The sequence below is a fragment of the Falco cherrug genome, chromosome 2 (genome assembly GCF_023634085.1).
Source record: "Falco cherrug isolate bFalChe1 chromosome 2, bFalChe1.pri, whole genome shotgun sequence".
Classification (NCBI taxonomy): Eukaryota; Metazoa; Chordata; class Aves; order Falconiformes; family Falconidae; genus Falco; species Falco cherrug.
Window position 1 is genome coordinate 30,610,264 of NC_073698.1, and position 14,894 is coordinate 30,625,157.

Sequence of the window (14,894 nt, forward strand, 5' to 3'; positions counted from 1 at the left end):
CGGTCCCTGTAGCTGCTGAAGTATAGGCTATGGTTTAGACAAACGGTAGGAAAAGGAATTGTACTTGAGCAAAGCTAGGCTGAATGATGTTTGCTCTTTGCTTAAAATGGCAGTGCCAAGTACTTGGGGTGGAAAAATAAGATAAATACATTATAGGTTTTTATGGTGAATCCACTTATCGGTGTGTGCCTGCCTGATGCAGTTTGTCTGCATAGCACTGTTTTCTCAGCATTTAACTGCCAGCTCATTTCCATCTCCCTTTTTTCCAAAAGCACTTGATAACAAAATACCTTTAGTGCTTGACTCTATGAATGTGCTCAGAGTATGTTGCTGTTAGCGTACAGCTCTGGAGAGGCTGCCATAGCTAATCTAGGTGACCTTCTGCACTCTTTGAGGATCTAGTTTCTGTACTTAGACTTGAGAAAAATTAAATTATGCTAAGTTCATGGAATGTTGTCTTCTGCATTAAAGTGTTATTTAATTCTGGTGCTTGTTTATTATTTTAGCATTCTCTTATCTGAAAAAAAAATTTAATACATTGCTTGGGAACCTTTAAGGCTGGAAAAGCTGTTTTAAATTATTTTTTTTTAAATGTCTAAAAAGTAAGCATGTCCCAGAAATTTTGGACATGAGTTTGGTGTTTTTTTTTCTAACGTAATAAAATAAAACATTGGGGACTCCCTCAAAACATGATTCTGTTTAGAGGCTTTTTTAATATCTTACAAGCAAGGCATGATATAATACAATCTCTGTGGTCAGTACTGTTTAGGTATCAGATAATTGGAGACTGAAAAGCCTGCCTTTCCTTGCTAGTGTAATAGATTTATTTTAGGTGTTACAGCTAGCTGTTAACACCTTTTCCAATGTTCTGCTTCATTAGAGATTGATATCTTAATGTAGTTGTTTAAAAAAACAAACTAAGCAAAAAGGTGTTCGGATATATGTGCTGCATCATCATCTTCCACTCTCCTTTCTATTTTTGTACCTTTAGATGTACCAAGCAAAAGATAAATTTAGAAATTTAGAAAAATTTCTAAAATTTAGAAAAGACCACATTTTAAACTTGTAAAAAAGTGCATTTGGATACAGTTACAATTGATGATTTGATGTCTGCTTTTTTAAATTAGGGCTTTAGGAGTTCAAATATTCTAATTAAGCAAGGTAGAAATGTTAAATGGGTACTTTACTACTGAAAAGGTAATTTCCCCCCCCCCCCCCCCCCCAGTAATTACTTAAAGGAGCTGAGGCTGTGGAGGGTGCTTTAAGTCAGAAATAAGGCTAATAGTGTGAGTGGGAGATATTACAGGTGTCAGTGTACATAGAGCATGCTGCTTTACACACAAGATTAAAATGGTGTAACCAGGGAACTTTGAAGTAGGTTTAGCTGAATATTAATCTTACACTGGAAAATAATTTCTGTTATGTGTGGCTAAATGTTAATGTTACACAAATATATTTATATTGTAAATGTCTGTTAGAAAGTTGATCCCCAAACTGTCAGTTTTAATTAATTCAAATGTCATGGATTGTCATAGTTCTGTGATTAGTGAGCTGCTGGATTCTTACAGCTGAAATACTTCAAATTCAATGTGCAGTTATAAATGCCTTTTTTTTAAAAAAAAAAAAAGTAACGTTATCTAAACTTTTCTTGTGAAAGTAGCCATTATATTGTCACCCTGTACTAATAAGCATTAAGTGTCCTTATTTTTTGTCATTCTTTTACAGAACAAAAGAGACGAACATCTTTTGAAAAAAAGAAATGTTCCCCAAGAAGAAAGTTTAGAAGATTCTGATGTTGATGCTGACTTCAAAGCAGTAAGTTCCTTGATTCTGGAATTATTTTAAAAACTTTGATGTCTCAATATAGTCTGTTCTAACTTTTAACACTGGAAGTCTTGAGTTATTTTAAAGCAAAATTATGAACTTACATGCTGTTAAAATTAGTTTGATTGTGTTGAATGTTTAAAAAGTGTAATTTAGCAACAAAATTAATAAAACCTCTTTTTTTTTTTTTAAGCAAAACGTAACACTAGAAGCTATACTACAGGTATGTTTTATTTCACCTTTTTTTTTTTTCCATTAGAAGTGCATGTTCTGTGCTTTTGTAATTTTTACAAGCCTAGGTTTTGTTTTGGGTTTTTTTTTTTTGTTGTTGTTTTTTTTTCCCCAGAATGCCACAAGTGACAACCCAGTGATCCAACTGAGTGCTGTCCAAGCTGCAAGGTAAAAATAAAGGCATAGAAATGTACTTCCAACACTTGTTTCATGATGAAAGTTACTTATTTTACTTCTGCATTTAATTTCACAGAAAACTCCTATCCAGTGACAGAAATCCACCTATTGATGACTTAATAAAATCAGGAATTTTACCAATTCTGGTAAAATGCCTAGAAAGGGATGATAAGTAAGTATACTTTTAAGAATGTTCACCTTTATGAAAATCTGCATACAAAACCCATCTCATTATTTCAAATGAAACTGAGGATTCATAGCACCATATAACCTGGCACAGTGGATCACATTTCATGATGATAAACTGTAAGTTCTCCAGGAGTATTTATCCTGCTGCTGAAACATCATTTTCTTATTTAGTGCTTGCTTGAGGATATCCAGCTAATGGAGAAAGAAAACCTTACTAAATTTCTCATTGGTTTTGAATTTCAGACTTTTTTGTTAACTGTAAGAAACCTGTCTCGGACTTACTGTGTATATTTGTGTGAAGGCAGAGGACATGCCTACTTGTGAACAGGGCTCTTTGCCAGAATACACTTGTCTTTTTCGTTAAGGTTATTAGCTTAAGTTTCTAGCTTTTTTTTGTTCTTGCTGTGAGGTGGGTTTCCTTCTGGCTCTGTACTGTTCCCTCATGTGATGGTACAATACAGTGAGCATGCTCCCTGGTATGATTCTTTTTGGCAAAACAAGAGCTTCAGTAAAGGAGGTAGAGAACATTGAGCATGTAGCTGTAAGAATTTAATGACATGTAAGAAAAATGCCATGTTCCACAATCTGAGCCCCTTACTCAGGTAGATGGGGATTAACACATCTGAGGTAAATTTTTTAGCCTATCTTTGCTCTCAGGCAGCCATAAACGTATTTACGTTATTTGCATTTTCAAGGTTATTTCTGCAGCCATAAGGGCTAGAAACTTCAAAAATGCAAATTGGCATTTTGGGTATAATTTTGTGGTTGCAAAAACATGAGGCATGAATAGTTTTGTTTCTAGCTTGTTTAACAAAATGGTTGCTTAGAAAGCAGCTGGCAATAATATTCAGATCAAGATTGCATTTTAAAGTGGGTCATGAATGCCTGTCTGCTCTAGAAGTAGATGATTCAGTGCTGTGAAAATTCTTCTAATTTGAATTTTCTGTCTAGTTTTTGTATGATTTACCTTTGTGTATGTTTAATAAGCCTTTCAAAACTGAACTGAATATTTTCTTAAGTCATCCTTTTAATTGTGATTGCTATATAATGTTTAGTAGAGCTGAACTCTGCAAAGACTTTCTGTAACAGATTGTTAAAGCTGTTGTTCATGTTATCACCGAAAGCTTAGCACAAAGGGAAGAAAAGGAGGACTGACCTAGAACTAGAATTTTAATGCATTTCATCCTACAGTGTAAAGGTTTATAGATGACTGCTGACAGATACTATTTATTTTCACAAATCCTTATTTACACATCTTGGGCCCTCCTAGCTAATTCTTTTCCAATCCCATCCCCGATACAACCTTAAAATGCTTTGGAAACTAATGGACAAAAAAAGCTTAAAGGAAGCAGGTACTATGGGTATAAAACACAACTGATAGACCCAAAAACATGGAAATGAAAAATAGTCACCTAAAAGTAAATGTTCTCTTCTCCTCCCAAAGCCAAATGTTTGTTATACTAACCACCATAAGCTGTAAACTCTTTTATAGCTTCTAGAACTCTTAATCTTTAGCATTTGCTTGAAAAACGGTTTTCATGCAAACTGTTTTACTAAACTGCTGTTGGCATAGAAAATGGTTCACCAGCATCTTGGAAGAGGTGTTCCCCGAGCTTTTATAATATGTGTAACTGATTTTTATCTGCATTTAATAAGTCAGTTTTAATACAGGTATGATGCTGTCTTTTGATAACGATGCTAGATCTTTCCCATCTCTGTGATGGAGCAGAAAAATGTCTTTATCCCAGTATACCAGCTTATGCTTGATCTGGGATGTAATGTTAGAAAGGGCCAAGTTTTTATTCATTATGGTCAGACATGGTTAATCTGTTGAGACCTACTAATGGCAGCAAGACAGTTGCACTTTCTTCACTATGTATGAACGGTGTTTGGATCAGCTGGATGTGAAGAGGTGTCTGTTACCCATTAGAGAGGCATAATTAGATTTTGTGATGAGTGCTAGAAATGTTTCATACAGGAGATAAGTGGACTAGAGCAGTGGTCAGCTTCACTGGTTGGTATGTGCTTCCACAAGTATTACTACTTTTTATTTATTATTACTAATAAGAAGTCAGAATGATGGGTGGTTTACAAAAGGTCATAGAATGTAAAAACTTTTCTTTCTTACAGCTTTTCCCCTGAGATGTCCAGGCTTAGATTTATTTTTTTTTTAAAACCCAACTTTTAGCCCAGTGACACTGCTTGAATGTGGAGTGTCTCAGAGTGATTACAGCTAGTAATACTGAAATGAACCATAAAATAATCTGTAGATCATGTTCCAACTTACTACTATGAAATTATTTCATTACAGTCCTTCATTACAATTTGAAGCTGCATGGGCATTGACTAACATAGCATCAGGCACTTCTGCACAGACTCAAGCTGTTGTACAGTCTAGTAAGTATTACAGTTTGGTTTTTGGGTGGTGGTGGATATTGTAGGTAAAAGGGAGAAGGAGGTATTTGGTTAACATGCCATTTGTTATCAAACCCATTAAAATAATAAATGCATGTCTGGTCTCTTTCCCCAAAAAATTCCACATTTGATCTTAAACATCCATCTGCTTATATCTAACAATATTAAGGATTCCAGACCTGGTTTTCCCATAAAGATAATGACAGATGATATAATAAGTATGACAAAAAAATGTTACTCCTTTCTAATTCTTGGGTTAATTTCTGAAACCATATACTGTTAATTCCCTGATGGCTAAAACTGATGTTAGGAAGTAATTCTTTCTACCTCAAAGGTATGTTCGTAAATCTTACTAAAGTTGTTAAATACATACAATTCTGTAAGGTTGTTCATTTAAATACAGAGTTAAGAAAACTACCATCCTTTCCTTGACCTTATGATTAGTATGTCATACACACAGCATTTGTTGTGCTGCCTTCCTTTCTTGCTTAACCAGCCATTGAGACTTCTAGTATGAGAGGAGATAGGAAATAAACTATAATGTTTATATAAGATAAATTATTAAAATTATTTTTTCAGGTTACATGTACAGCTTTTATGTATCAGCATGCTTATCTTAAAAAAATCACTTTTATGCTAAATATAATATTTTGTTTTTAAGCAGGAGACTATAGATAAGCAAATATATAATAAATTGTCTTGGCTTATTCATATTCAGTGTTTTTATATGGGAAAATGGTGACAGTTATTTGTGGTTTTTTTAAGTGTATGCACCTGCCTTTCAAATAAAAATGCTGGTTTGTACATTTTTATAGCTAATATAAAGTCTCAGTGTGTTTGGACACCTCTGGTTTTGGATTGCTTTTTGTGTGTCTAAATATCTTTGCAAATCTGTTCCCAAGTTTTTCATTCTTCCCAGTTTGCTCATTGGTTAGTCATAGTTTTCTTCCTTTTTTAAGTTCCACAGTGTTGCCATGTTTGAGTGAATGAATCTAATGAAAAGGCTGTTTTATAGTATTAGCTTTGCAGAAAAAAATCTGGAAAGAATCTCAAAGCAAAAGTTAGAATGAAAATATGTACAGCACAGCCAGAAGCATTGCTGTTACCTGAACCAATTTCCAGAAGTTCAGGCTGGGATATGTCTCTCCCAAAGTCTGTTTAGGTAATGTGCTTGAGAAAATGCGATAAAATTACTTTAAAGAAGCAAAAAGCATTTTTCAAGCTTTACTTCTGAAGAGAAAATGGAAAAAGTTTAGTCTAAAAGTTTTGCTGCTTTGGCTGGGACATGACTGAGGGAAAACAGCCTCCCAACTCTACTCCCTTCAGATAAGGGGTGGTTTGAGGAAACAAAGCCATAGACCTTTGCAGCTGTAGAAGGGGCTGGTGCAGCCTCGGCCTTCTGCAATCAGGAGGGAAGATGGCAGTTGGAAGGCCCAGCACAAGAGGAGAAGTACTGTATACACAGAACAGATCTTGGCAGGAGCCAATCTGGAGCAGAAGTAATTAATTTTTTTGAGAGTAGTAGATCAGATAACCTGCAACTCATGATTTCTCAGACCGTCCTCCTGCCTGAGTGCTGATACAAAACAATTTCATTCCTGCTTTTGAAAGCATACCAGGGTTGCAATCTAATGTAAACTACATACTTGACCCTTCTCTCTGAAATATGTTGAATACACATATGGCTGAAGCGTAATCTCAGTAATCACTGAGAAGGAAGGCAGAATGTTCTACTTGAGGTAGTGGAAGTAGGATGATGTTACATGAACAGAGAGACTGTTCTTCAGCAACCGTGTATTGCTGTCCCTCCTGACTGGTCAGTTACAGGCAAGTGTTGAATTACTCATCTGGTATGGGGAAGGAATTTAGGTTGTCTTTAATTTTCATTGCTCTCTTTTCAGGAAAATGTATCAGGGTTTTCTAGCTATTGTCACATGTTACATTATCAACAGAATATTGATTCACAGTTGCTCACAAATTGTGTTGCATTTTTAAAAAAATTCTGAAGCTATTTCTACAAAAAAAATATTATTTCCTGCAACAGTATGTAAATTGATCTATTTTACTTTCTCAGACAATAGGACGAGTGTGATCATAAATAGATTTTGAAAATTGCTGCAAGAATTAGTCTTTCAAACAGCACGAGTTGTCTGAAGTAGTGCATGGTAATAGTAGATGGATGGTTTCTTAGCCCTATTAAATGTCTGCAATTCAGCAGAGACTGATACCTAAAATCAGTACCGCTTCCTTAATCTGGTATGTTGCCTGTGTTATACAAGAGCAAATTAAAACGTGTCTCAGGACTGGCAGATGGAGGTAAATCTTCACTGCATATGGAAACTAACTATAGCCACCTCTTGGGAGGAAGCGATTTTCTTAAAGTCAAGATTTGAAGCACATTTGTACGAGTAGGCATGTCATTCTGCTACGTATGTATTGTGATCTTGGATAGCTGGAAAATCTGGATTATCAGGACATGAAACCTCACACCTACGTACTTGAGGCTTTTGCCTATCACTTCAAGAAATATGGGGAACTGTTTAAATGTGGGGAGCATTGTTGTTGAACTGTTGCTTGTTCTCAGGGCTATTTTCCTCTCTCTAGATACGTACAGAAATGTTTAACTGAAGGTTTTTTTATGCTCTTCATAACAGAAACATGTACAAGGCATGGTTGAGAAAGGTTTTTGTATTAAGGAATGAAAGTAATGTGCATATACCACGTTCTGGTAAAAACAAATCCAATCTTTGCCTTCTGCAGATGCAGTACCCCTCTTCTTGAGACTACTTCATTCACCACACCAGAATGTTTGTGAGCAAGCTGTATGGGCTCTCGGAAATATTATAGGTAACTCTTGTTGTTACGATGATTTGAATTCAGGGAGCGTTTTACTTTAGAATTTGACTTTTTGAACGCTGGCATTATCATGAGACTATGTTTCCTCTAAATTCTGTGGCTTGATATAAATTTTCACGTGGCTGGAATTACACGTGTACATTGTATTTTTTTTCTAAACAATAGTTTCACTTGCTACACAAAATACTAACAGGAAGGATAAATTTTGTGTCTTGTAAAATATACATACCTATCTGTATTGTATGTATATTTAATTGAACACGACCTTTTAATAGTAGTCTCTTGGTGAGGAAACATAGAATTTCAGAATCCCAACATGTCATTGCATACATTTCAAGATTTTCCATTTTTAATGTAATTTCTTTTACAACAATTTTCATTTCTGTAGGTGATGGTCCTCAGTGTAGAGATTATGTCATATCACTGGGAGTTGTCAAACCTCTTCTGTCCTTCATCAATCCCTCCATTCCCATCACCTTCCTTCGGAACGTCACATGGGTCATTGTAAATCTCTGCAGGAATAAGGACCCCCCACCGCCTATGGAGACAGTTCAGGAGGTAAATAAAGAATTACGAGACAGATAATTTTTTATACTCTGGGCTAGAGACCAAATGTTTTATATTGTCATATTATGAATTTGTGCATGTTTTTTGTCACTGTCTTGTGCCGCTTACCATTGTTAAATGAAGTAATTTGACCAGATTGATCTTCCTAAGGCTGTAATAAAGGTATTTGTAACATCTGAAATTGAGTAAGACTGATCACCCATATATTAAAATGGACACAATAAGAAATTAACACTAAAAAGTGTTAACATACTCAGCATTTTAGTTTTTATCAAAAATTTCCTACAGATGTGATTCTGTATATAGAAGTATTCAAATGCTGATTATTTTCAATAAAAGGAAGTTAAGTAAACTAATGTACGTAGTGTAGTTTGTGTTTCAGCTAGTTTTGAGTGTGGAGTCAATGTCAAGCCCCAGTTGAGAAGCACCTGAAAATCCTTTTAAACTGGTGAACAGAGCAAATGTGGTGTTCATGGCGTGGGCACAGCTAGTAAAGTGATGCTATTTGGCTAGAACTATAGTTGTAATGTACATAAAGTTCTTCATTTAAAGATAAATTTCAAAGTATAGGTACGTTCTTTGAAGCCATGTGAAGTACAATATTGTTAGCAACTAAACTCTAATGAAATTTAAAAAATGAAACTGAGAATGTGGAAACTTCTACAAGCAATACTTTACCAAATTAAAAAACCAGCTCTTCTAAGCAGTCTTATAATGGCTCATTTTTATGTTTTCTCCATACATTACTGCAAAAATAAAATTTTACTTTATTCCAAAAGAGGTTTTTATGTTGTTGTTAGGCTAATGATTTTTATTCTATTGTGTGGTAAAAAAGCTTTAAAAATAGCAAGGGGATCTCTAGTCTCTGTTTGCTTGTTTTCCCTCTAAATGCAGTCTGCTCTCATGTGTCTTTGAAATATAGTAGTCTTGTATTTTTACAAATTTTAAATACTATCTATATAGATTTTTGTACATACTTTGAGGGAATGAGCAGCTGCTGGGAAGTGTGTGAATGCAATATGCGAATGCAGTTTCCAGCTCAGCTTTGTGACTGCGGTACTTGAATTCATTATTGTACAGCCAGTTTTATTCTGCTGTAATGACTGATGAACTTCTTTTCAGATTTTGCCTGCATTGTGTGTTCTCATTTACCATACAGATATAAATGTAAGTAATTTCTAAAGTTTTAAATATTTAGATTCTTTTTCTCTAGAGAGAAAATGCTGCAAGATTATGTTTAAGTGGAAAACTTGGTTTTGTGTGTTAATTTTTGTATAATGAAGTAATAACTGCACAATTAAGTATGAAGACGAACATAATTGTAGTCATTCAGAGCATGAAAAGTGCAAATACCATTTCTGAAATATCTTTTCTAAATTTTTTTTATCCTTTACATTAGGATTTTTTTAATGTAGTTCCTATCTTGCAGAATCGAGCACTAGAAATTTAAAGTGCCAACTTTGCTATCAGCTTCACTTTAATTCTGCCACAATTTATAGTTTTAATAGATGACATATAATGCATGTGTAGAAAAAATGTTTACATTTACATACCAGTCCAATCAAACACTGATCATATGGGTAAATCTGACTTCTGTAACCTATTGGGTGCCTGACTTTGCGACCTGTTTAACTAAGGAAATGTCATGTGAAAATACACTTAAATAGCAATAAACTGTTATTTTGTGGCACCTTTTGATAACTTTTCTTCAGGTTTTTATGACTATTTCTGATCCATAGGTTTATATGTATTTTCTGAGTAAAGTCCTAGAGGGGTGGACTCCTGAAATTTTATATTGGGGGTTCAGGAACAAAGATCTGTGTAACTATGGGATACTGAGCTGCTCTTCTCCTCCTCCTCCTGTCAGGACTTTGATGTCTTTGACTTGCTCTCTATAGTGATACTCCAATTTAGGGAAGCCAGAATTGAACCCTTGTGATGGGTCTGGGCAAAAAGCATAAGATTGGTGGAACTGTCTTTCGTTATTTCCATCCTGTGCTAGTGATTTTTTTCTGCTGCTCTTTTAATGCTGAAGTGGGCTTGGCTCCACAAAATATTTGCAAACAGATTAATCTGGGATTTTGCCAGGGTTTTCCCAGTGTAATGTGAGTGGGAGACAGCACATGGTGACTTTCCAATCTGTAATTTGGACAAACCTGAATGGAAATTCATAGCAAAACCAAACATACTTCTAACCTGTAGGCTTTTTTTCCCTGTTGAATTTGAAAGCTTTTGCAGACAATGATTGTGTGAGAGCTTCTTGAAGTAGATACGAGACTGTGATGCCAGGTTTTGACTGATCTCAATTAGGGTGCCCGTCTTTTTGGTCCTGAGAGTCAGGTGCTAGTTTGAAGGTACCAGTCTGGTCCCAGCCTCTCCGTACTGGAGCAGCAAACCTATCTTTGGAGATGAGTCAGTGATGCAGGTAGGTCAGCCCACAGTCCTGTGAGAGCTTCTGGCGGCTGCTGCTCTTGTCACCAACAGGGCTGTGGGGCAGCAAACTGGTGAGGCACCATCTCTCACTGCTTCTGCTGCAATACTGGCTCCACTGCAGCACGTTCTGCTGTCCCAATGGCATTAGCAGGTGAGGGCAGCAGCAGGCTGTGTCAAGAAAGCATTACGTGTGTGCTGTCTAATCCCTGGAGCTGGATAGAAGCAGCCTGTGGGTCAGGACTTCAAAGTCCTTCCTACATTTCAGTAATGGAGTACTTAGCTATCTTAACAGCTGGAAATTTTATATGGGTGTCTGTTTTAAAAGTAGAGTGGATCTAGGTACCTCAACAGATCATGTCCTCAGTGTGGGGTCCAGATTTCTCTTTCTGCAGTTCCTAACATCGTCTCAAAGTGATGTGATATCCCTCTTTCTGCTGGCTTTGTTTCTGCTTCAGATACTACCTTTCAATGACTGTAACTTTTGTACCCTTTTTTTGAGGGCTCTCAAATCACCTTACCAAGTCATCAGTGATTTAGTCTTTATTTTCTTTATGATACTAAGATTGCCCTGCATGATAGTAATTTCTCTGCAGGTTTTTGCTTTGCTTGAACAGTTGCCACCTTACAATAGTTGCTAGTCCTTTAGTTGGTATAAGAACTCCTTTCCTTTGCTGTGAGTTTTGATCTTAGCATGAAGGCAGAAAAAAGGCATACATCCAGAATAGCTGACAGTTCCGCTTTAGAATGGCATTATGGATCAGAAAACCTAAGGGTGTAGATAGATGGATTGGAGACTAAGGGAACATACATATTCTGTAATCAAAAGGTAGCACAACTAATAAATTTATAGCAGTGCTAGGAGGCTGGGTTGGTGTTTTCTGCAGAACGTTACTAGCACAACTACTTACCTCATTGCCTATCTTTGAAATACAAATCAAGCCCAACAGTTTACCTTTGTGAGATGATGTATGCTGTCACTTTACGCACCAAAATGTGGTACTTAATTAAAAAAAGTTTGAGAGGACTTATAAAATGGTTATTATGGAACAAATGGCCCCAGTTTTCCTAGTTGTACGTAATAATCTAACATTTTACTAATTACATCTCATCATAATCATGTTTGAGTTTTTCCTGTAACTAAATTGCATGCTTCTGCACTGACATAAGGAATGTTGATCACTAAATTAAGCCTCCATTATGTGGGTTTTACTGATTCGATGTGTAAACCATGTTTTTTCCAATTTGTAGATTCTTGTGGACACTGTTTGGGCTTTGTCCTACTTAACAGATGGTGGAAATGAACAGATACAAATGGTGATTGATTCAGGAGTTGTACCTTTTCTAGTTCCCCTTTTGAGTCATCAGGAGGTTAAAGTTCAAGTAAGTCTGGTTCCATTGCTATCAAATAGCCATTTGTAAACTATTTTCTAAAAAATGTGCCTTAGAGTATTTTATTAGTGGAGTAATGAGATGAACATTTATAGCCACATTTGTTACAGGTAAAATTGAACAAAAAGTTACCTACGCTGGGGAAAAAGGATTATTAAAATGAAAGAAAGCTCAAACAGAACAGTTCTAATACAGTTTAAAGTGACAGATTAAACATTAACTTCCATTGTGTGATTACCAGGGGTGCCTGCCTTTTGTAGTCCTAAAATATTTAGTGACAGCAGATTTTACATTTCCCAGAATTGAAGTTACATGCGCTCTTTTCTATTGCTGCACACATGGTTGTGCATATTCAGTCTGAATAGCTCATGGAAATCAATATTTTGGGACCTTTTGCATATTAAAGTATTTGCAGATGCTGAGTACTTTTAGTAAAGTAAATTTCTAATTGGCTACAAAAGGTAGGTTAGCTGAGCTTGTTTGATTAATTTCAAAGATAAAGGGAGACTGAAAGTTAATGTGTGCTTGGTTTTTATAAACCAGCTACTGTGTTTGGGAGCTCTTTCATGTATCTGCACATTTGTTGTTTATTTAGTTTGTACTTCAGATGAGACTTGACTGTCTTGAAATTTGTCAGAGCAGTTCTCTTGACAAAAAGGAGTCTCTCCAGTATTCTGTTGCTTGTAAAGCATTTACTAACTAGTACATAAAGAAATACAGTCAGTTTCTGAAAGTCAGCTGAGAGTCAAGAAAAGTAGTCATGGGGTTTTAAATTCTGGAATGGAGAACTGAATGGAGAAGTAAACAACCTTGGCAGACATAGTCAAAACCTAGAAACAGTTAATGTTATTGTAACTCAGATCAGATAAATGATGAACTATTATTTTAGTATTCTTTTAATTTCTAATTTTTACACTTCTTGAGTTGAGCTGCAGTGCATCTGTTCAGTAAAATGCTGTACTGTGTGTTTCTGTTTTGATGAAACAGTACCCGTTTCTAGGATGTAGCTCAGAGGATGAAGTGCTAATTTGTATTTTGCAAATTTATGAAGACATGTCTTAAAATGATCTTTGTTTGAGCATAAGTAACAGCAATGTCTTTTAACATGCAATTTTTTTTTCCTTCCCACTTTGGATATTCAGACAGCAGCACTGAGAGCAGTAGGCAACATAGTAACTGGTACTGATGAACAGACACAAGTTGTTCTCAATTGTGACGTTTTGTCTTATTTCCCAAATCTCCTGACGCATCCAAAAGAGAAGATAAACAAGGTATGGTTTGTTTCCTGACCTAATCTTTTTGTTTAAGAAATAAAACAGCAGTCTGTAGAACGTTACAAAATATTTTTTTACAGCTATCATTTCTGGCATGTGAGCAATTTTATGTGAGGCCACAGCCTTTGAGGCAGGTGCTTAATTAGGGCTAAAGCCGAACAGGAGGATCCATGTGTTGGTGCTGATGCCTAGTACTCCTTGGGAGGACTGGTGGTTTGTGCTTTGGAGTGTGATACTTTTTTTCATTTGCAAAGTGAGTAACTGGCAAACCTGCATTATAGTGTTACTTTTGATTGAGTCCAGTGAGTTGAGTAAGACTGATCCAGTTTTTCCACTCCACCTTTTCACAGTGGAGTTTGTTTTCTTGTCAATCTTCACCTTCAAGGAGGTAGAGTACCACCACTGTCCTTTTCTAAAAACTGGCCTTGCATTTCCTCTCCTTCCTTTTGGTGGAGGTAACTTCACTAATGCAAGGACCGGGTGGAACAGGGGGAGTTTAATAAAAGCGATCAATGCCCTCTTTTCCAGAGCTGTATTTCATGTTGTTTGCTTTTTTTTTCTAATCGTGCCATCTTCCACTGCAAAGATGGAGCTGGCTGAGGAGGAGGCTTTTTTGTTTAGCTTATGTGAGTTCTCCACTTAGTGTACCACTGAGGGAAAAATATTTGGGAGGAATCTCTGTTTCTTCTAGCCTTGTCAACAGCTCTGTGGAAGTTATTTTTGACAGTTCAAACTGCTGTGATTTGTTTCTGCCTGCCCTTCTAGCTCTCACAGAAGAATGATGAGGAGCTCTTTTTGAATGCCAAGAAAGGAATTATTTTTGTATAAAGGGAGTCTAGAAATACTTTGGGTTTTGTTTTAAGTGTATGTTGTGACAGGCAAGTATAAATAAAAGCAAGATACACATCCCTAAAAAGTGGAACCCATTATGGTTTTTTTTTTCTGCAGTATTTCATAATTGCCTGCTTGCCGTATCAGTTTGTCTTTTGCTAACGATTAGAGCCTTTTTAAAATGTTCTGGATTGCCTTGACAAGTATCACCCCTTTGTAACCAGGAATTTGTAACTGCCATTAGATAGATGTTAGCTATGTTGATGAACCACCTGGAGGTAACTGCTGAGTAAAGGCTCAAGACTGAGAGTCCTGTCTGATACTTGAATGAACTTTGTGAGCTCCATCCACTTAATATTTCAGGAAGAAAATGGGAGCTGGGGTTGGTCTTCCTTGTGTCAGCACAGAAAGCTGCTACTGAGCTGTCAGTAGTAAGTCAGGATAAATCCTTTTTTACGTGAGGCTTTACCAGTTTTTCTATTTTCTTTGGAAAACCAATTGAAAGTTTAAAACATGGCTGTGACTACAGCAGTGCAAAGTGAATATAAGGTTTAAGTCAGTATTATTCCTGATGTATGGTGACATTCATTGGGTAAGTAATAATCTGGCCCAGTGAATTAATCATATCAATTTTACATTGATTGCCTGCATGTTTGGCTTTCACAGGGCAATAACAGTTTGTGTGCTAGAAGTGCTACGGGGGAGGAA

General features: G+C 36.1%; 1 protein-coding gene across 1 annotated transcript in view; it reads left to right on the plus strand.

The window, feature by feature from the left end:
* The window catches only part of KPNA3 (karyopherin subunit alpha 3), a 48,737-nt gene that overhangs the window by 27,059 nt on the left and 6,784 nt on the right, over positions 1-14,894 (plus strand). The window contains exons 3-12 of the mRNA XM_055701561.1: positions 1,726-1,815; positions 2,018-2,047; positions 2,171-2,223; positions 2,309-2,404; positions 4,733-4,818; positions 7,597-7,683; positions 8,081-8,250; positions 9,382-9,426; positions 11,941-12,072; positions 13,224-13,352. Coding sequence (XP_055557536.1) covers positions 1,726-1,815; positions 2,018-2,047; positions 2,171-2,223; positions 2,309-2,404; positions 4,733-4,818; positions 7,597-7,683; positions 8,081-8,250; positions 9,382-9,426; positions 11,941-12,072; positions 13,224-13,352 — 918 coding nt within the window. The remainder of the gene's footprint in view (positions 1-1,725; positions 1,816-2,017; positions 2,048-2,170; positions 2,224-2,308; positions 2,405-4,732; positions 4,819-7,596; positions 7,684-8,080; positions 8,251-9,381; positions 9,427-11,940; positions 12,073-13,223; positions 13,353-14,894) is intronic.